This window comes from Vigna unguiculata, chromosome 9 (assembly GCF_004118075.2).
Source record: "Vigna unguiculata cultivar IT97K-499-35 chromosome 9, ASM411807v1, whole genome shotgun sequence".
NCBI classification, from domain to species: Eukaryota; Viridiplantae; Streptophyta; class Magnoliopsida; order Fabales; family Fabaceae; genus Vigna; species Vigna unguiculata.
In genome coordinates, this window is record NC_040287.1 from 42,848,921 (window position 1) to 42,871,516 (window position 22,596).

The 22,596-nt window shown below is 30.2% G+C and overlaps 5 protein-coding genes across 5 annotated transcripts; 1 reads left to right on the forward strand and 4 right to left on the reverse strand.

Moving 5' to 3' along the window:
• Positions 1-1,071: 1,071 nt before the first annotated feature.
• LOC114163741 lies at positions 1,072-1,944 on the reverse strand. Its single transcript, XM_028048035.1, has one exon. The coding sequence runs from the start codon at positions 1,942-1,944 to the stop codon at positions 1,072-1,074; it is 873 nt and encodes a 290-aa protein (XP_027903836.1).
• Positions 1,945-10,282: 8,338 nt separating this feature from the next.
• On the reverse strand, positions 10,283-11,068 carry LOC114163743. The gene has a single exon (XM_028048036.1). It carries the CDS (start codon positions 11,066-11,068, stop codon positions 10,283-10,285), a length of 786 nt encoding a protein of 261 aa, XP_027903837.1.
• Positions 11,069-12,762: 1,694 nt separating this feature from the next.
• LOC114163744 lies at positions 12,763-13,566 on the reverse strand. Its single transcript, XM_028048037.1, has one exon. The coding sequence runs from the start codon at positions 13,564-13,566 to the stop codon at positions 12,763-12,765; it is 804 nt and encodes a 267-aa protein (XP_027903838.1).
• A 2,923-nt stretch (positions 13,567-16,489) lies between these two features.
• LOC114162340 (60S ribosomal protein L18a-like) lies at positions 16,490-18,107 on the forward strand. The gene is made up of 4 exons (XM_028046194.1): positions 16,490-16,586; positions 16,694-16,809; positions 16,991-17,054; positions 17,630-18,107. The coding sequence occupies exons 1-4, from the start codon at positions 16,572-16,574 to the stop codon at positions 17,969-17,971; spliced, it is 537 nt and encodes a 178-aa protein (XP_027901995.1). The 5' UTR covers positions 16,490-16,571; the 3' UTR covers positions 17,972-18,107.
• An 877-nt stretch (positions 18,108-18,984) lies between these two features.
• Positions 18,985-20,754, reverse strand: LOC114163998 (BURP domain-containing protein BNM2A-like). Its single transcript, XM_028048447.1, has 2 exons — positions 20,475-20,754; positions 18,985-20,187 (listed from the first exon to the last, which is right to left on the reverse strand). Exons 1-2 carry the CDS (start codon positions 20,529-20,531, stop codon positions 19,156-19,158), a joined length of 1,089 nt encoding a protein of 362 aa, XP_027904248.1. The 5' UTR covers positions 20,532-20,754; the 3' UTR covers positions 18,985-19,155.
• Between the last annotated feature and the right edge of the window lie 1,842 nt (positions 20,755-22,596).

Consider the following 22,596-nt stretch of genomic DNA (forward strand, 5'->3'; position numbering starts at 1 on the left):
AACTAAATAAAAAAAAGTTATTATTTTCAATTAATTTTTTTTAAAGATCAAAACTTTTAAGAAGCTAAATAACCAATATTTGAAAAAATTATTTTAGTAAAAATAATAAAAAATAGTCACTTGATTAGTTGTTTGCATAAGTCCGCCATGTTGACCATTTAACTCCAGTAAATCTATAATAATATATAAAGAGGATGTCCTCTTTCGTAGTTACGTTTCCAAATACCAATTTTATCCTTTAAAATATAATTATTTATTAATTTTTTTAAAATTGATCGTTATTTTTATAAATTTTTTAAAAAAATCATCTATCTTTGCTTCTTCTCTTTTTCTCTATTTATCAACAATTATTCTTTCATCTTTTCTGATATATTTCATTTTATTTTTAATAAATATAATTTTAGTTTATATATTAACTTAAAAACGTTATATTATCATCACATGGCCTTTGTATACGCTAACACTAACAAAGGTAAGACAGTGCCTGTGTATATGTTAGTAAAATATAAATAGGAACATATATTTAACACAAGAACCAGTATTTTACAGTTATTATACACTGAAACAAAAATATTAACAATAATTGTTATATGAAACAAATATAACATTATTCTACCGTATAAGATATAAACAGATCTGATAAAAACTCAAACGAACTATAATAGCTATAAAACGATTAAACAATTTGATATTATTGTGTACTCAAAATAAAATAAAAAATGTTAATGTACATGGTACTAAAAACCAGACTGTAAACTTAAATTTCAAAAACAGATCGTAAAAGCTGTTTCCCAATTAATTCTAGTGCATTCGGCTTTCAATATGCAACAGTTCACGAATTAGAAACGATGGTTCTTATATGAAACTCATAGCTACTTTAACTTTCTGCACTAATCTTAAATATAACCCTTTACTTCTAGTCTCTGCATACTAGTTTGGTTTGAAAAGACAGCATATATGAAACTCTATACAATCAAACTGATAGTGAAATCATAAGTAAACAAGAAAATTGAAAACAAATCTTAATCTTAAGACAACCTAATAAGACAAAGTCTAATGACAGTAGATACATCAAGACTTAGATAAAAAACCAGGTACAAGTTGATTGATGAGGTTCTCATAGATATCATAAAGAAGACGATCTTTGGCACCAGTTCGATGGATCTCATTGTGCTTGCAGAAATATTTGAGATGATTAAGTGTGCAACAACCAAGCATCTGGCCGAGCAATAAGAACAACCAATTAATCTCCTTTTTGTTTTTTGCAATGATGGGTCTTGTGCTGCTGTCTCGTCCGCAAAGGGGGCATTTTGGAAATACCGGATTCATCCAAACCCTTGGGGCTCTATTATGCCACTTGTTTTTTCCTCTGCTAATAAATTGGCATAAGTCCTTCAATTTCTCTTCCAAATCCAGACTCAACTCGAATTCATGATCGCACCTCTTGCAGTGAACCTTTCCTTTGATGGTGTGGATATTATTCTCCGATAGATATTGCTTACTGTGTACGCTGGCTCGCTGATTCTTCATCCAAGGAAACAGTGCCGGAATAGTTTCGTTCTTCGCTTTCCCACGAACCGTTTCCTTCATTCCTTTGCCACGCCGAATACATACAGTGCGACGAGACCTACCCAAAGAGTTTGTATCTGTGGAAACATTTTTTGGTACTACAACAGGTGCATTTGGAGGGTTGGTGGATTGCATCGAAAGACAGTTGTTGTTGTGGTTGGAAAATGTGGCTAAAGAAGGATTAGGGTTAACGTTAGGGACATGGTTAAGGTTAGGGTTAGGGTTAGGGTTAGGGCAAAATGTTTGCATTAAGGGTAAGTTTGTTTGAAAAAACTTTAGTACGGGAAGAGAAGGAGAAGGAGAAGAGAGAGGAGTTTCCTTTGATCCACCACACCTGAGCGAGAGGGTGAGATCTAGTTCTTCTTCTGGTCCCATTGAATATTCTTGATTCCTGGTGGTCAGAAAAATTAAGACGATACGTGTTTGTGTCTTCAAAACTGAGAAAAACTGACGAATATATAAAGAAAAAGATGAAAGGATTTGATAAAAGATGAATCTTTTTGTTATCTGTTGAAAAGATAATAGTGTTTGAGATACTATCTGTGTATTGGGCCTTTCAGTTTGTTCAAATATTCAAAGTTGGATGTTCGAAATCTGATATTAATGAATCTGGTTTGGAGTAACAGAATCTGATGATATTATATCTCTTTGGATTCTTAAACTTCAAATAAGGTAATAAAAAGGTAGTTAATACGTTTTGGAATTTGCTTAACTCTGTAGATAAGTCTAAATTTGGGGACAAAGTTCAAACCTTTTGAAAATCATTCATATAGTGGTTCCATTCCATGTATCTAATATTATTCTAATTTATTACAGGCCTTGGAGAGAAGGCAATACAACTTTGATGAAATATTGATAGATTCTATGTAAGGTTGTTTAAAGAATTAAAACTTATTTAGAGATGATATGTCATAATATAATAATTTATTGTTATATTATATTTTTAAAATATTATGATATAGTAATTGATTATTTAATATTTTTAAGATAAAATATATTTTATTATGTTTTTAAGATATTATCATAAAATAATATTTTTTAGATATAACTAGCCTAAACACATGCTATCGCGCTTGTGTATGCATTTTTTAAATATGCGTGATATTATATTAGTAGGTGATAATATTCTAATGTTATTAAGTTAATATATAAACTAAAATTATATTTGTTAAAAATAAAGCGAAATATATCAGAACAGATGAAAGAATAACCATTGATAAATAAAGAAGAAGAGATAATCGATTTTATAAAAACCTTGTAAAAATAACGGTCAATTTTTAAAAATTTAATAAATTATTATATTTAAAGGGTAAAATTGGTATTTTGAAATGTGGACACAAAAAGGAGAATCCCCTTTATATATTGTTATAGATAAATTTTATTGAATTTAAAAAATATTATGATATAATAATTAATTATTTAATATCTTTAAAATATAATATTTAATTATCTTTAAGTAAATACAATCTATTATAAACTAAAAAACATATAAATACAATATCTAGGCAAGAAAAAGTACTTAAATATCATACTCAATTATGAAACTCAACTTTCATAGTTTACACTCATTATATCATTATAATAGATATTTATAATTGTTTTACTTATTCATTATTCATTTTACTGATTTTTTTTTAATCTATACGAAATTTTCATCCCATTTTAAATTTCTAACATTGATGAAAGTACACAGGTGACACAAAACAAAAGCAAAGTGATCTGTGAAGTACATAAGTCATAATGCATGATACTGGAAAATGCATATAAAGAAAAATAAGATTTATAATATATAAGTGAAATTAACCTTCATCTTATTTTACCTTAAACTACACTACTATTACTTTAACAACTCTTATGTTATATTAAATATTATTAGTGTTAGTATTGGGAGGTCGTCCTAAATTTTTAAAAAAATTTAAAATTAATAGTATATATTATATTAGTGGAAATTAAAATAAGTAAATTTATTTTTTTTCATAAAATATAATAATTAGTATTATGAACTCATATGATTGCCCAAAAGCAAGAAAAAAAAATTAAAGCCATGCCAAAAAATAAAATTTTAACGTTGTCGCACTTTTTTTATCCATTTTCCTTTTTTACCTAAAATATTTGTTTTAAATACAAAATTACATTAAAAAAAGTTTATATTAAATTATACTAACTTCCTTGTATTAAATTAAATACCAAAAAAAATATTATTTTCAATTATTTTTATTAAGACCAAGACTTTTAAGAAGCTAATTGACTCTATCAATATTTCGACATTTGAAAAAATGATTTTGGTTAAAAATAATAAAAAAATAGTCACTTGATTGCATATTAATTTAACTTCGGTGAATAAAATATAACAGAAACATATATAACATATACGATGTATGTATCAGATACGACACATATCCGATATGTCGATACATTTATTTTAAAAATAATAGGATACAATACGTGATAGATACATGATATATGAATATTGACAAGTGTACAATATTTATTATAAATAAATAAATATATGATTGTTAACGTGTGAATCCAAATTTCCTAATTAGAGACCAATTATTTACGTAGCCAAAACCTGGTAGCTAATGTTAGTGGTCAATTTAAAAACTAATTCATAATTAAAACTATTTTAATTATCAATTTAAAGACCAATTATAATTCTTTTGAACTATTTTAGTTCTCAATTTGGTCACTATATAGTGACTAATTATTTTTTTACTAAAATTGGTCATTATTCAAAGATTTTATTGTATTGTATTACGACTTTATAAATTAGATACTTCATTGAGAAATATTGGTAAAGTATCCAACACGATACATGTCGGACACAGATATGAGGGGTACCTATTGTCTCTCTTTCTATTGTTTTGTCCGCAGAGGAATTTCCATCCCTGGATGTAGCTACCGATATTCTGCACGGCGGGAACTCTTTCCTGTTCCTGGCCTTTCATCATTCTTTTCCTTTGTGGAATGTCTAGTAGACAAAAAGAAATAGGAATTCCCGGTCGAGTTGGCTGGAAGTTCGCTTCTTCCTTTATAGAGTTTCAATCGATGAAGTAATGTAGTGCTAATTCGTTGGACTCGTTCTTATCGCTCCAGGTTTTTATCTATATGACCTCCGAGCGGTACAAAGTACACCTCTTACGTAGAGGCAGGTAGTAACCTAACCTTTAAGAGTTTGTTCAAGGGGGGAGCCCTCTTATCTATCAATGGAAAGATCTTCGTGCGTGGCGTAATAAGGAATCCTAGAAAAGATCGATTGAGACTCCCTCCCCGGTCCCACAAAGATCTCTACGTACTTGTCCAGTCCAGGACAACTGAGATCTTCCAGTCTGCGTGCGTGGGAGCAGCTCAAATAAAGAAGAGTTTGGTCTGAATTCAGGCCCGCCCGTCTGCTGCTAGATCCGGGAATGGCGCCAGGCGAGGGCGCAGCTATGCCTCGCAGCTCTACAGCGGCCGACCCCTGGACTATGCAAAAGAATCGAGGCCGGGGGGTCTCGCCCATAGTGGTTCCCCCCGCCTTTGGTGATTGACCAAACAAAGAGGCCTAGATCTATGCCCCTTCATGAATCGAATGGTCCTTCGACCCCTTCATTTGATTCCGACGGCCGACATAAATCTCATGAGACCCGCCCACTATTACTACGAAAAAAGCCCTGCATTTTTCCTTCGCTACTAGGAGAGTAAGCAACTTCTATTAGCGCCGGACCTTGAGTCAAATTGATCGTGTCATGTGCAACGTCCATCAATGATGGTTCATTAATGTCCATTGATTTAGACTCCTTCCCCCTTCCCAACTACGAAAAAGATCGAGAGGAGCCCCAAAAAACCAAGAACGAAAACGGAAGCCTTTCAGTCGATTCACTCCCCATTCTCTCTTAAATAAAGCTCGCCCTCGAGCCCTGGGCAGGTCAGCCGGGTCTTTCCCTGTTGTTCTGTTCCCGCCACGAGAAAGACGCACAGAAGAGGTATGCCCAGCGCGCGAAGGATCCGTTGAGAGTGTTGACCCAAGTTGAAGTATCGGTGCATCATAGATTAGCACCAACCAGTATTTTACAGTTATTATATACTAAACCAAAAATATTAAAAATATTTGTTATATAAAAAAATATAGCACATTATTCTACCGTATAATATAAACGCATGTGATTACTCAAACGAACTATTATTGCTATAAACCGATTAGACAATTTGATATCATTGAACTCAAAATAAAAAATTGTTAATGTATATTGTACTAAAACCAGACTTTAAAGTTCAAAAATTGTAAAAGATGTTTCCCAATTACAAGCATGTAATAGTTCAACACTAACTGTTTATTAATTCTAGTGCAGTTCGGTTTTGAATAGTTTCTTTAATTTGTGGACTAAATTTTAATTCTACGTGATACTAGTTTAAATACATACATTATTTAAGTATACTTGTGATTCAACTCATAAACCGAAAAATCTTAATTATAATGGTTATTAAATTGGAAAACTAACATCTTTGAAATATGATAATAATGAAACTGGTTTGGAGTAACAGAATTTTCTATCTCCTATCATATCGATATGAAAATTATATTTTACTTTAACTTTTTTACTTTTTGACGTTATTTATGTCTGACATAATTTAATATAGATTATTAATTTTTTTAAAAAAAGAAGATATTGAACATTAATTAATGTCAAAAAATAAAAAATAGTTATAATATGATTGTTCTGTCTTATTTTTTATTTATTTTAAAACATAAGGGTAATAAAAAGATATTTAATACGTTTGGGAATCTGGTTTGTCCAAAATCAAATAACCAATTAACAAATATAAAAAACTTTTCCTTTATGCATTGATAATCGTTTAAGACTGAACTCTTTTTCATATATAAGTCTAAATTTGGAGACAAAGTTAAAACCTTTTGAAAATCATTCACATTGTGTGGTTTCATTCTATCTATCTAATATTATTTTAATTTATTAAAAGTGTTGGAGAGAAGGCTATACAACTTTATTGTAATATTTTTTGAGAAATTCTATGTAAGGTTGTTTAAAGAATTAAAATTTAAATATCTTAAGATGTTATTAAGTATTTCTAAAATATTTAAAGATAATATATCATAATATAATAATTTATTATTATATTATATTTTTAAAATATTATGATATAATAATTGATTATTCATTATTTTTAAAAATAATTACTATATTATATAATAATTTAATATTTAATATTTTATTATATATTTAATTTCATTATATCTTAAATATTATGATATAATAATTAATTATTTAATATCTCTAAGATATAATATTTAATTATCTTGAAATAAATATAATGTGACCTACAAAAACTACATATACGATATCCTACTGTCGTACTCAACTTTCTTACATTTTCCACTCATTATATTATTATAACAAATCTTACTCACTTATTAAATTAAACATCATAGAGTTATTTTGGAATGAATCTCCTACTTCTCTCTGAATCTCAAAACTCTCACCCACAAACAATAATTTAACTCTTGAAAGCCTCATTTTATTAAAACAAAATAATTGGATTCAACTTTACAATAATCACAATAACAAACTATAAAAAAAAAAACACCTTTCGGTCCAAGTAAAGTATTTCATTTTCTAATATAAATTTCGACGTCGGATTCAAACTTACTTATTTCCGAAAAAACATGTATAATATTATTTATTTATTTATTTTTATTTCATTGTAGGAGATGGGAAAGGTATACTCTAGAAAAACGTCAGTAGTTTTTTTTTTTAACTCATTTATAATTTATATTTTAACTCTGTTTTTGTTCTAATCATTTAAAAATTTATAACTGTGATAAAATAATGTCAAATTTTATTCTATTTCTTTTAAATTTGTTTTGAAAATGTTTTTTTAACGATATAATACCAACACAATGAGATTCCCTCATTTACCATACTCATTTATATAACTATTTTCTCCATAAGTCATAATTCTTACCTTTTCTTCATTTAACTTCCATTTTTCAATGTATCTTACATTGAACAAACACACAAAAAGAGAGAGTATATTTTAAAGAATTAATCGTAACAATGACTAAAATTACCTTTTAAAAAAATAGATTTTTCTCCCTTGTATAAAAGGATGATTATTGAAAATGGGAATGCTTGCTTAAATTTAATTGGAAGATCAAAATAGTTTTAATCTGGTTAATAGGTTTGAAGTACTAAAGTTGAAAGCTTGTTTTTTTTAATACTATAATAATTATAATTTAATAATTTTATCTATTATAAAATAAAATTATCTACCACATTCATTAAATTATTCACAAATTTTATTTTCAAATTACAAATTTTTATCCATCACAATTTTATATGACCCTTATATGAACTCATGGTTGTTGAAAAAGATATGTCAAAACGAGATCTAATCCATGAGTCAACTCGGCTCACCACAGTTCAAACCGAGTTAATTGATTGAACTGAGTTTGACTCACTTAATTCATGGATTAAATGGGTTCGAACCGGATTGACCCACTTAACCCACTAACATTTTTTTACAATTTATTTTAATTTTTTTTGTGTTATAATTATTTACTACTTCTTATTATATACATTAGTACAAAATTGCATTTTTACCTCGCCTTATAGGTCTCGGTTGGTAAGGAACCGAAGCATATAACGGCGCGGTGGCATTTTTGCAATTTCAGACAACTTTTATGCCTCGGTTCAAGAAAAGCCCGAAGCCAAAAGGGGTTATAGGCTTCGGTTCAAAAAAAATCGGTGTCAAAAGGTCCTTATATGCTTCGGTTGAACAGACCCGAAGCAAAAAAGGTGGCTAGAAATTTCAAAAATGCCACTAGCTGTTATGTCTTTGGCCTCGGGTGGCACTGAACCGGGACCAAAGAGGGTTATATGCCTCGGTTATTAATTGAACCGAGGCCATATAGTTTAATTAGGGCAAAAAAAAACACGAACCCTCTACTTCTTCCTCGCGCCGCTACCTCTCCTCCATCTCTCTCTGCGACAACACTGACCCCTCACCCTGTTCAAAATGAACACTCTCCTCACTCTTCCCCTTATCGCCACTCTCCAAAACATCATCCGGCACAACAACAACCTCATTGGTATTCTCCAGCGAGACCAAAACCTATGCCTCTGCGCGCACTGAGGGATTGGTAGAAGACCCACCACTTTGGTTGGCGTTAGAAGAAGAACCACCGCCGGAAGAACCCCTCTGACAACGCAACGCAAACCCTAATCCCTCTCACGGGGACTACGTCAACGATTCACGCTGCGACTCGCTGCCACCACGCCAGCCACCGAGACTGGGTCCGCGAGCACTAAGGAAACCAGCCCTCCGGCCGCCGCGACAACGACCGCTCCTGTCCGAGACTCCGACTCTCTAGAGGTTCCATTGACCAGCCGTGTTGTTTCTGGGAGAGGCTGATGAGGTTGTGTTGATTTTGGAGAAGGAGTTTCCGCTTCTTGGGTTGAAGAAGGAGAATTGTACCGAGGTGAGTTGGATTGATTCTGTTCTGTGGTGGAACGATGATGAGAGTTTGAAAAACAGTGACAAACCTAAGACCCTACTGGATCGAAATCTAAACTCTGTTGGTTTTCTGAAAAGAAAATCTGATTATGTTGAGAACGCCATTTTAAGAGACGGGTTGGAATGGATATTCAAGAGGATGATCGAGCTGGGAAAAACGGGGTTCGTTTTCAGCCCTTACGGAGGGAAAATGGGAAAGATTGCTTTTGAACATTAAGACCAAAGTGGATCCTGAAAACGTTTTCAAGAATGAACAGAGTGTCACTAACTGGGTGCAGATGTGTGTTCGTGTGACTGCAGTGGATGATGGAGATGATGAGTATGCATATCATCTATGGCCTCGGTCCTAACAGACCCGAGGCAGTAAGCTACGTATATGGCACTGGTTTCAAAACAACCGAGGCATAAAACTGGATCTATGGCTCCGGGTGATAACCGAGGCCAAAATGTGTACCTTTTGGCCTCGCCCCAATATGCCTCGGTTCCAGACCCGAGGCAAAATGTGGAAAACAACCGGGGCAGAAAGCCCTTACTGCACTAGTGATAGACTCACGATTTCATATTTTTATTAGAATGCTGCTTAATAATATTTGAATAGTAGAAATGTTTAATTAATTTTGTTATCATATTATATACGTTGATACTTTAATCTTTATCTATTATCTATAACAATAGATAAAGATGATTTTATCTTTTGTGTCCACATTTTAAAATTTCCAATTATACCCTTTAAAATATAATTATTTATTAAATTTTTAAAAATTGATTGTTATATTTATCAACCGTTATTCTCTTATCTTTTCTTATATATTCCATTTTATTTTTAATAAATATAATTTTATTTTATATATTAACTTAATAACATTACAATATCATCACATACTAATATAATATGATGCATATATAAAAAAATCGTACACACAGTCGTGCCTATATTTACGCTAGTCTTTATAATAGTATTTTGAGAATTAGATATTCACTTTCATTCTATTGTTATAAAAAATAAATCAAATCAATTTGCTTTCATTCTAATACAATAAATTGTAAATAAAAAATTCAAATCATAGATAAACATCTCTTAAACCAACTTTAATTAAAAAACTAAAATGAAAATTGAAAATATCTAAACAAATTATATTATTAAGACAATTTAGTCACCAAATTGGACCTATTAAGACAAAGTGTAATGAGGGTGGATACATCAAGAATTAGATGAAAAATCAGGTACAAGTTGATTAATGAGGTTCTCATAGATATCATAAAGAAGACGATCTTTGGCACCAGTTCGATGAATCTCATTGTGCTTGCAGAAATATTTGAGATGATTAAGTTTGCAGCAACCAAGCATCTGACCAAGCAATAAGAACAACCAATTAATCTCCTTTTTGTTTTTCGCAATGATGGGTCTTGTGCTGCTTTCTCGTCCGCAAAGGGGGCATTTTGGGAACACCGGACTCATCCAAACCCTTGGGGCTCTGTTATGCCACTTATTCTTTCCTCTGCTAATAAATTGGCATAAGTCATTCAATTTCTCTTCCAAATCCAGACTCAACTCGAATTCATGATCGCACCTCTTGCAGTGAACCTTTCCTTTGATGGTGTGGATATTATTCTCCGATAGATACTCCTTACTGTGGATGCTAGCTCGCTGATTCTTGGCCCAAGGAAACAACGCCGGAACAGTTTCGCTCATTGCTTTGCTCCGACGAGTAGATGAAGTGCGACGAGAGCGTGTAACTGTGGAAACATTTTCTGTCGCTTCAGCAGGTGCATTCGGAGGGTTGGTGTCATGGGTGCATGATGCCAACGAAAGATAAGTGTTGCTGGAAAATAACATGATGGAAGGGTCAAGGTTATAGCAAAGTGTTTGAGAATGGTTTACTGGGGGAAGGTAAAGAAAAAAAGGGGAAGGAGTTCGCGTGGAACTCCCACACCGGAGCGATAGACTGAGATCTAGCTCTTCTTCTAACACCATTGAGTTATTCATTCTACGTTCTGGAGGTCGGAAAATTAAGATGTGTGTGTATGTATGCCTTGAAATTTTACAAAAACAGAGAGGATTGAAGAATATATATAGAAGAATAAGATGGAATTTGATAAAAGATGAAGATAAAGGATTTTTTTGTTATATATATTAAAAAGATAATAAAAAATATATGTAGATGCTAAAACTTAAGATATTATGAAATATTTCTAAAACATTTATGGATAATATTTTATAATATACTAATATTATTATATTATGTTATATTTTTAATATATTATGATATAATAATTAATTATTTAATACTTTAAGATAAAATAGATTCTATTATATCTAAAAGATATTATCATATAATCACATATCATTTAATTTCTCTAACATATAATGGATTTTATTATATTATCAAATATTATAATATTATATTTAACTATTTAATATCTCTAAAATATAATATTTAATTATCTTCAAATAAATAAAATTTATCATGACCTAAGAAATCTATCAATACACTCCTATTAATATTTTAATTATCATATTCAATTATGAAACTTAATTTTTATATTCTCTACGCTCATTATCATATTATAATAGTTTTTTACTTTCTTCTTATCTTCTTGAATTCCCTTTCAAACCTAAAGCTTTACAAAAATCATCTGGACAAACTATCAAAACCAAAAAGATAAATAACACTTTCAGTATGATTGCCCAGGTATTTCATTTTCTAATATTTGTAATAACTTCAACATCGAATTCAAACCTACTTATTTCAAAAAAAACATGTATAATATTATTTATTTTTATTTCATGGTAAGGGACAGGCATAAGTATACTCTAAAAAAACGTGAGTAATTTTTTTAACTTATTTATAATTTATATTTTAAAATGCTTTTGCTCTAATCATTTCAAAATTTATAATTGTGATAATAAAATGTCAATTTTTATTCTATTTCTTTTAATTTTTTTTGAAGTTGGTTTCTAAAATGTTGATCAGAGTAAATGCAAATGCTCGCTTAGATTTAATCTAAAGATTATGTTTAATAGAATAGCTAGAATTGGGCAAACAGTTATAAAGTTGGTTATTTGTAAATATTACAAACAGACAGGAAAATACCGCTAAATTAGAAAAATATAAGATATGAGACAGAACATATACATATATATTAGTTTTAAAATTTTAATTAACATAACACAAAAATGAATTTAATCTATATATCTAATATTTAAAAAAGAGAAAAATAGTGTTCATATAAAATTTGTTTCTTTATTTTTATAATCATAATAAAAACTTAGATAAAGTTTATGGATTATTTAAAAAAACATTAAATTTGTAATTATTAACATTTTTATGTTAGAGTCATGTTGAAATCATGTTAAAAAAATATTTTTTAAATTGAATATTGGGACACGAATTATAACACACCTATGTACTCAAAGTTCATACAATTTTTTACTTTGGTGAAAATTGCAAACCCAACTCAACTTTTGATGCTTGATGTGAGATTTGGTAAATATTCACTCAAGAACAGCACTATAAAATGGAAGTGATACTAATACCGAAAAAACACTAGTAAACATATGTCTTTAAGTTTAACTACAATTGAAAAACGAACATCCAAATTGAGACGACCTAAACAAATCTTAATATTGTGACAACAAAGTCACGAGACCCAAAACGCAGTCAATTGAGTATGGGTGGATCAAGAATCAAATAAATGTAAATAATCAGGTAGAAGCTGAAGGATTAGGCCCTTATAAGTATTATAAAGGAGACGATCTTTGGCACCTGTTCGATGAATCTCATTGTGCTTGCAGAAGTATTTGAGATGCTCAAGCGTGCAGTACCCAAGCATTTGACCCAGCAATAAAAACAACCAATTAATGTCCTTTTTGTTTGGTGCAATCACAGGTCTGGTGCTGTTTTCTCTGTCGCAAAGGGGACACTTTGGGCACACTGGACTCAACCAAACCAGTGGGGCTCTAGTATGCCACTTCTCATTCTCTCTCGTAATGAATTGGATTAAGGCATCAAGTTTGTCTTCTAGATTCAGACCCAATTCAAACTCGTGCTCGCACCTCCTGCAGTAAAGCTTTCCTGTGATGGTGTGAACATTATTCTCCATTAGGTATTGGTGGCGGTGGATGGTGGCGCGTTGATTCTTGGCCCAAGGAAATGGTGCAGTAACGGTTTTGCTCGTTCTTTTGAGTCGTGAAGTGCGACGAGAACTACCGGAAGAGCGTGTGACTGTGGGCACACTTTCGGGTGCTTCAGCAGGCGCGTTTGGAGGGTTTGGGTTGTGGTTGGAAGATGCCAAGGAAGGATTGGTGTTGTTGGAACATGAGGTCGACGAAGACGATGGGTTAGGGTTAGAAGAAGTTGGTTGTATTTTCATGAGACATAGGTTTGTTTGAAGAGGGGTAGTAGTTTCATTTGAAGTCCCAAACCGAAGGGAGAGGGTGAGATTTAGCTCTTCTTCTGATTCCATCTGTTCTTTCTGATTCATTATGATCGCTGAGATGATACAGTTATATTGGGTGTTCAAGTAAACATTTGAAGTTCGACGCTTGAGATCTCATAACAGAATTTGCTATGTCTGTTACAACTTGTAGTTAATATTTGGAAATCTGAATATAAAAACCAACTCTGTTACATTCGTATACATATACATATACGTATTCCTATACATATTCGTATATGTATATCTATGTAAGAACGTACAAGGGAGATTTCTTCTTCCCCATTTCATTTTTTTAATTTACTTTTAATTATTATTTTAAAAATTAATTATTTTATAAATATTTTATATTTAATTATTATTTTAAAAATCTCTTTTATCTTTTAATATTTATTTTGTCTTTTAATAATTATTTTTAAAATTAATTATATATTCTGAAAATAAATATTATTAATTTTAACTCAATTTACTATGAAAATTAAAAAAATAGAACACAGACTTAACATCACCTGTATTTTCGTTAGGACGTGTAATGCGCATACTAATTTTTGCCGTTTTCACTACAATAATATTTAAAAAAAATTCCTTCTTTTTTCACATTTCATTTTTTCAGATTTACTCTTAATTATTATTTTAAAAATTAATTATTTTATAAATATTTTACTTTATTCTGGAAGTAAATATTATTAATTTTAACTCAATTTTTCAGAAAATAAAAAATGCAAACACATTACTTTTAACCGTTTTCACCTACAAGTCAAAATGAATTTGGCTATAGACAACTTAAAATCTAACCCTAATCTTCCTATCTTCTTTTTTTATTTTTTTGATATTTTTTAAATTATTACATGTGTTGGAAGCAATACCACTTTGTTCTATAATGTTAAAGAAATTATAATAGTTAAGAAATGATATTTGTTTAAATAATTAAAATTATCTTTAACAAATTATAAATTTAGAAAACCAAGGAAATAAATAAATAAAATTTGTAGTAATTAAGCACTCGGAACCGAAATAATTAAGATTGAATCTACATACTTATTTCAGAAGAAGCGAGTATATATAAATTTATTCAACAAACGGAGAATTAATGCATATAAGATTGTTCATAAGTCAGACATATATCGACCAGTTAACTCCAGTGAATAAAATATAAACAGAATCATATTTAATATATTAATACCAACCAGTATTTTACCGTACAATAAAATAAAATATTGACAACATTTGTTTTCTATGAAAAAAATATAACAGTATTTGTAAGACATAAACACGACTTAATTTTGGTCTCTAAAATTGTATGCAAATTTAAAATTAAGATGATATCTGTGTTACAAAATACAAAAGAAAAACTGATTCGTTACTTAGAAAAACTGATAGCATCCGATAAAAGTACGATAGGATCCGATAAAAGATGAAGATATATGATTGTTTAGTTGTGTATTAATGTAATGTTAGTATCAAAATTTGTTATCCCCTATCTCTCGCTCTATCCTATAACTCCTTTTTCTTAAAGAAAAATACAAAATATTTCCTTTGAGTGTTTTTTATAAAAATATAAAAAATAGACAAAACTTAACATTAATCCGTTGTAATGTCGAAAAGATAAGAGAAAAAAAGTGAAATAAATCACTTCATTGGTTCAAAAAATCTTTTATATTACATAAAATATTAAAATCACATTAAATTAACACAACTAATGTAATGTTAGTATTGAACTCTTATTACTAAGTTAAAAATTATAATTATTAATTACAATTACAACTTTTTTTTATTTAGATGTGTAATAATATAAATAATATTACATTCTGTAATTAAAATAATTATATTTAAAATAATTTATTAGGTAGTTGGTGTAATATAAGAGCACAAATGCATATGTGCATTCAATTTTGCGCTTTCTATACTTGGCACTTTTCCTTAATTTATTCTTTTCATTTTCGTTCGGGTAGATCTTTATCTTATATCCTTTTTTCTCTAATATTTTATTTTTCCCTACGTCGAACAATATTATCAAATATTGAATCGAAAACTTTCCTTCCAAGATCATAAATATTGTAAGAAAAGACAATGCAAATATAATAAGAGATGTTTAAGAATACTAACATTGATCTAAATAATATATAAGATCCTACATAAATCAAAGATAAAATAAATTTAAAGTATATAAACTACTGTAAACTAATTTTATAAGTATCGAGACACATTTAAAATTTATATATATGTTAATGCGAGGAGTATATTATAAATTCTACATCAAGATAAAATAAATTTATAATATAAAATTTACTATATATAAGTAGATATATTTATCATGGTATAAAAAATAATAAAGATTGAACTCACTCGTTAAAAAAAAAAAACACATGTAACATGATTTAAGCCAGGGCTTAAAAAGCGACATTATTTTTCTTAACTCATTTATATACTAATTCATTTTTATCTTGAGTATTTATTTCAATAATTCAAAAAATCAATTTTTTCAATAAAATGTCAAATCCTGTCTACTTATTTTAATTTGTTACGCAATAATTTATCCAGTGAGAAATGTCATAGAAATACTATTTGTCACACTCCCACGATGTTTTTTATTGGGCCACGTTATCCAATATAACACATTATACATAAAATAATATTTAAAATTTAAGAAGGCTAATAATTTTAAACAACGTAATATATACAAAGTAAATTATATATACAAAATAAATATTTACGTTTAATATTTAATTTATATTTCCAGTTAACTTAAACTTTAATTTTACAAAACAATTTAAATTTAATTAACTAATTCAATCACACAATTCTCAATTTTTTTTAGCGAACAATGTCAACAAAATTGTCATAAAGAAAACAAACCTTTGGGCCTTGCAGTAGTCTAGCCCAAGAATGGTCAAGACGAACCCGAACCGAGCCTGAGTCCAGTGGTCCAAATTAAAAGTTAGGGTTTCTAGCTGTTTATATACAAAGAAAACCCGAATTTGTTCTTTTTCGTCGTAGGTCTGAGAGGGAGGGAGAGGGAGTGAGTGATATTTGTGTATTGCCTTCTCTCAGAAATGGTTACGTTCAGGGTGCGTATAATTCTCACTACTTGTGTAATGTTCTATCTCGTTTAGCTCTGATAATTATTTTCATTGTGTAATGTTTGTTTGTTTTTTTTTTGTGTTTTTTTTTGCAGTTTCACCAGTATCAGGTCGTTGGGAGGGCGCTCCCAACGGAAGCAGATCAGCACCCAAAGATTTACCGCATGAAGCTTTGGGCCACCAACGAGGTTCGGGCAAAATCCAAGTTCTGGTAAGCACATTATTCTCTTCAATCATTCGTTTTAATTTCTGAGATCCTTTTTGCAATATTCTCCTCTCGTTCGATGTGTAATGATTTAGTTAGTTTCGAGCAATTGGAGTTCGTTGTCTCTGCTTCGATTTTTTTGTTTGTTTAGGTTTTAAGTTTTTTATGTTTTTTTTCTACTGATTAGGTACTTTTTGAGAAAGCTGAAGAAGGTCAAGAAGAGCAATGGTCAAATGCTCGCTATCAACGAGGTACTATCTCTTTTAAGGCTTTGATATTTTGGTTGTTTTTTTAACTTTTAATTTTAGATCATGCCGATGATTCAGTTGTTTTTGAGTTGTTGAAAATAATGATAAGATGTCACGTTTTCATGGAAAATTTAGTGGTAAACTTGTCTGTTACCTTATTCAGTGATACTGTTTTCTTGTGCACTGCCCTGTATAGTTGAATCAATTCATAATGATTAACCCGAAGTTCCGTAATGTTAACTTCAGATGCTTGTTTTGCTTTTTCAATAACCTGATAAATTAGTGTACGTAATGACATTTATATTTGGACATCATTTGTGGCTGTTATGTTATGTTCATAGTGTTTATGCAGAATTCTCATGATGCTTATGGCGGATGCTTTACTGCTCTATTAATAATTTGTTGAACTATTGTTGTCATTACATTTATTAATGGGCATCCTTGTGTTTTTTTAATCAAAGCTGCGTTTGGGTTTGTAATTAATTTCATCTACCTTGTTTAAAGTACATTTTGTACTGCCTGCTTTGTGTTGGAATATTGTTTTGAACTTTTGTCCTTCATTATATTTTGTTGTGCAGATTTTTGAGAAGAACCCAACCAAGATTAAGAACTATGGGATATGGTTGAGGTATCAAAGTAGAACCGGCTATCACAACATGTACAAGGAGTACCGTGACACTACTCTAAATGGTGGAGTTGAGCAGATGTACAATGAGATGGCATCTCGTCACAGGGTGAGGTGCCCATGCATCCAAATTATTAAGACGGCTACCATCCCGGCTAAGCTTTGCAAGAGGGAGAGCACCAAGCAATTTCACAACTCCAAAATCAAGTTTCCATTAGTTTTCAAGAAAGTTAGGCCACCATCCAGGAAGCTCAAGACCACATACAAGGCCAAAAAGCCAAACTTGTTTATGTAATTTGTTTAGTCTTTTGGCTGATCAAGTTAAGATTTTGTTTATCAAAGTTCAAAATTCTTTTTGATAATCAACTTAAGAGATTCTTAATTCGACTTCATTTTATAATGAGTATTTTATAGAACAGTTGTTTAAAGAAGATGAATGTTTGAAATCATATCGCTATATTAAACTGTGATATTTATTCTTATTTAATACAATAATGTAAAAGCTATAGAATAAACTTTAACCATATTAATATCACTCTTTGTGTGTAAGTGTTTGCGAGTTAATATGGTATTGCATGGATGTAGTAGTTATACTAACATATAAACTGTATGTCAGTGATAAAGTATTGTGATTAGTGTACTATTTTTGTTTATCGACAATAGGGATAACTAAAAACTTACAACGATATATCATATGACACATAAGTTAATGCTCTTTTAAAGTGTAAATCAATCCTAATTAATTAATGTTCTTTGAGTGTTAATATATTACAGCACATTTCAATTAATATTAATTTTTTTTCCATAAAAATAATAAATATATTTCTAAAGGAGTACATAATTGTTATACATACAACAAATATTGTAAATAAAAATAAAGTTTATCATGGAATGTATAAGGCAACCATTTCAACTCATTGCCTTTAGAGTTACAAATACTTTTGCAACTCTAAATTTTAGTGCTTATACAACATTCCCTTAAATCAAGATGTTTTATAAAATTTAGACTCAAATATAATTAAGTCACCTTTAAAAAGCATTAACGCATACAATAATTATTTTTTTATACCTCCTAAGATTATTTCTAAAATTGAAAATATAACAATTTTTTTTTTCATAGTTCTTAAATTTTTCATCTACTACAATATAACAATTTTCTTTCATAGTTCCCCACAGGTCTTACTTTTTCTTCTTTCTTATTTTGAGCCTTCATTCCCTCCCTCGAAAAAGGGCATCCAGAAGTGAGAACTACTGAGTCCCCCGTGAACATAAGCAGAAAAGAATAACAAACATGCCAAAACAAGCATATGCAGAAGATAAACATTACATTAACGTTCTATTCCAAAGAACACCATAAAGACATCCTTATTAACATAGATACATAGTTTTTCATCAAGATGCGTACGTTTTCCTAGTACAACCACGTTTAGAGCTAATATTATTCATGGCACAGTTTGGTACACAGAAACAGAAAAGTAGTTATGGAGCCACAGATAAAGGTACCCAGACAAGATTATCAGAAGGGAAGAAATGGCAAACAGGGGAGGTTCCAGGCTCTACTTTGAGCACACGAAAGGACACGTGGTCTCGGTCCCACTTCGATGTGTCCATGTGGCAAATAGCTGCAGCTTGAACTCTTCCTCCATTTTCACCCTCCACCAACACCTCGTAGAGCTTCGTGTCACTCTGCTGACTGTGGCAGTAAAAAACTGCATAAGGGTAAGGCATAGGGTGACACCCTATAACGTTTGGAACCGAAATCACTTTCACTTCTGATATGCTATAGTTCTGTAGTAGAGTTGTTGAGTTTGTGAGATGAACAGTGGTCAGAACTTTGAACTGTGCGTCGCTCCCAAACAGATAGTGCGCGAAATCAAACAGGGATTCCAGGGATGTGGCACAGAACTTGGTTTCTCCTTCCATGTTTTCAAATTCGCATTGTTTGAGTGTGTATTTCATGGCCTTGGCCTGGGGTGAGTGTTTTGGGATGGAGAAGAATTTCAGAAGGTATGGTAGGTGTTTTGATGAGAAGGGAACGTTTTCAGCTTCTTCTCTGGTCAAAAATTTTGGAGAATTTGAAGAGTTTTTCTTGGAGAAGTAGATGGGCATGATTTTCCCAACCCTTAAATCATTTGGGGTGAAAAACACATTCAATTCAGGGTCCATGTGTTTGTGATCATCATGAGATGTCTTGTAGCTTTCAATAATCTTTTCGCTTTTATGTTTCTTCTCCTTCTTCTTGTCTTTTCCTTTATCATCTCCCTTTCGTTTCTTCCCTTTAGCCTTGTCATCATCATCATCATCGTCTTCATCATGGTCCTCATCATGGACATGCTTCTTCATCTTCTTCTTCTTCTTCTTCAAGTTTATACCAGCGCCTTCAAGCTGAATGATGCTGTCAAGTACAAGACCCTCTGTTGCAAAATTCTGCAAATTATACGATGCTTCCTTCAGTTCAATTTCTCTGCTAGATGTTTTGGTTACCTTTCTAGCTCCACCCTCTTGCAGAATCTGCAACGTCAACCAAGAAGACAAAGAAAGTTGAATAATCTAAGTAGACCATGCAAAAATTTCCGTGAAAGCAATCGCTCTCAGATCAACAACAGGATGATGAAAATTAACTACGGAAGCAAAATCATTTCAAGCAAACGAAAAAGTTCAAAGACAAAAGAAAATTTTCAAGAAGCCGAAGAAAAAAAGCTAAGTTGCAAGTCCTGTCTATGGAGATTGAAGGAAAATTTCAAGTTAACAGAGATATATATGACTTAGTTTAATCAAATACCAGAACCAGATCTTACCAAAAAGATGACTAGGGTGCATAGGATGAAGCTCCAAGAAGCAAATCCAAGTCTCATTTTTTCTTTCTTGAAACTTCTGGTTCTTCTTTCAAGATTGTATCAGAAAAAAGGAAAACAAGAAAGCTTGGAAATCAACCTTCTCGTGCCATAGTTTTCTGCACTTTATGGAGCTTCTTTGGTGGGAGATATTCCTATTTTAGATGGCAAAGAGCAAAAAATTGCGTTTTTGTTAAGCCATTTTTAAGCATAATTTAATGTTTGATTATAATAATTAAGTTTAATCTCGAATGTGAACTTGATTGTGAGTTAAATGAAATTGGTAGAAGTGGATTTTTATATATAAAATGAAATTGTCTTATCGAGATTTTCAACAGATATAAGAATTTTACGAGATGATTAATTTTATTTTCACTATTATTTTTTAAAATACAATAATTTTACTGAATAACTATTTTTATACATTATATTTGAAAAATAAAATAAAATGAAAAGTATATTTATATATATGAAATGTATTTTTTATGGCTTTTGATTTTTTTAACTAATTATAAAATGTATAAGTTAGTGGAACACCATGATTTCTATTCTATTAAAAAAAAAGTTAACCATTATAAAAAATTTGAATAAAACGTGCATTAGTCCTGAAATTATGCGTTTTAAGGGGAAAAAAAAACTCAAACTGGCGTTAAATTTTATACGAAATTTAAATCTTAAGAATAAAAGCACATGATGAAGAGATAATATTATAGGGATAGTGTAAATATTATACAGTGTCGGTGACGTCTAGTTTATTTATTTTCACTCGAATACATATTCAATTAAATTTAGATTTATGTGCACATGAGGACCTGGTCTCCTCCCAAAATTTAGTTGATGTCATCGGTTTTCATGGTATCAATTAGTGTAGTCTTTTCTTAATATCAATGATTAATCTCATGGTATCAATCTTTTTCTTTAGTTGCACTTTCTTTGTTTCTTTTGATATTTATTTACAGTTTTTTTTTTTATCAAAGAGTTGGAGTATCATTTGTTAAATACTTTTTTCCATTAATTTTCTTTAAAAATTGTAATTAATTCTTCTTTAAATTTTCGTTCAATTAGTTTCTAATTTTATAAATGTGTTAATTTAGTCATTTTAACAAAAATTTATTAAATTTATTTTATATTTCAATACATTTCATGATAGTATTTGAGTTATTTACACTGTTTGAAATATTTTCACTTTGATATTAATCGAGAAACAAGTTTTAAACATCAAATAATAAACTTAATAAAATTTAATTAAAAATGACTAAATCTATATATTTCTAAAGTTGAAAAACTAAATTGAGTAAAATTTCAAATAAAGATTAATTTTAATTTTTGCTAAAAAATTAAGAGACCAAAAACATATTTAACTGTATTTACATGTCTACTCACCATCCGAGAACAATATGAACATTCAAACGATAAGACTGTTTAACTTAAGTGAGTGTTTGTAGAAGAGAAACCAAAACAAACCTTTCTCATTAAAGTATATATGACAATAAAACTGACATTTTTATTGCTCTAATGTGTGTTATTGTGTTGATACATGAGTTTCTAAAATATGAGACCATGCAATAATGTGAGAACTCATACAATTTAAGAGACAATTTATATAGTTCGATCAAAATAATTTTGTAAGTAATTATCAAGTCTAATGGTAGACTAAACCTATTTTAATTGTTCTAATAATAATATCATTAGGTTAACTATCATGTTAATTAAATAAATTATCACCATTCTTCTTTGTCAAACATATATGTTACCCACCTAAGTCATCTCATTAAAAATAATAAGAGATGTTAATTACACGCACCGTATACACAATTTTATACAAACTTAATTACATACAGCAAATAAATTATGATTGTGATGCAAGGAAAGAAAAGTATGTCGTATAGAAGGTGTTGTTAATGTTTGTACACATACTAATAATTTGTCTGATTAGTTGAGAATAAATTAAAGGAAGAGTGAAGATGAAATTAACTATTATTATTTCATAATAAATAAGAGAGTGAATAATTTTTAAAGATGTGAAACTTGTGATAAGTGACAGATCTATTTATGTACCAAAGTATGTATATAGGGATGGCAATGG

Bases quoted from the DNA above. Each gene is read 5' to 3' on its own strand.
- LOC114163741 (XM_028048035.1), bottom strand. From the start codon at position 1,944: ATGGGACCAGAAGAAGAACTAGATCTCACCCTCTCGCTCAGGTGTGGT.
- LOC114163744 (XM_028048037.1), bottom strand. From the start codon at position 13,566: ATGAATCAGAAAGAACAGATGGAATCAGAAGAAGAGCTAAATCTCACC.
- LOC114163743 (XM_028048036.1), bottom strand. From the start codon at position 11,068: ATGAATAACTCAATGGTGTTAGAAGAAGAGCTAGATCTCAGTCTATCG.
- LOC114163998 (XM_028048447.1), bottom strand. From the start codon at position 20,531: ATGAGACTTGGATTTGCTTCTTGGAGCTTCATCCTATGCACCCTAGTC. The intron at 20,188-20,474 runs GTAAGATCTGGT...TTGACGTTGCAG, and splicing joins GCACCCTAGTCATCTTTTTG to ATTCTGCAAGAGGGTGGAGC.
- LOC114162340 (XM_028046194.1), top strand. The intron at 16,810-16,990 runs GTAAGCACATTA...TCTACTGATTAG, and splicing joins CGGGCAAAATCCAAGTTCTG to GTACTTTTTGAGAAAGCTGA. The intron at 17,055-17,629 runs GTACTATCTCTT...TTTGTTGTGCAG, and splicing joins AAATGCTCGCTATCAACGAG to ATTTTTGAGAAGAACCCAAC.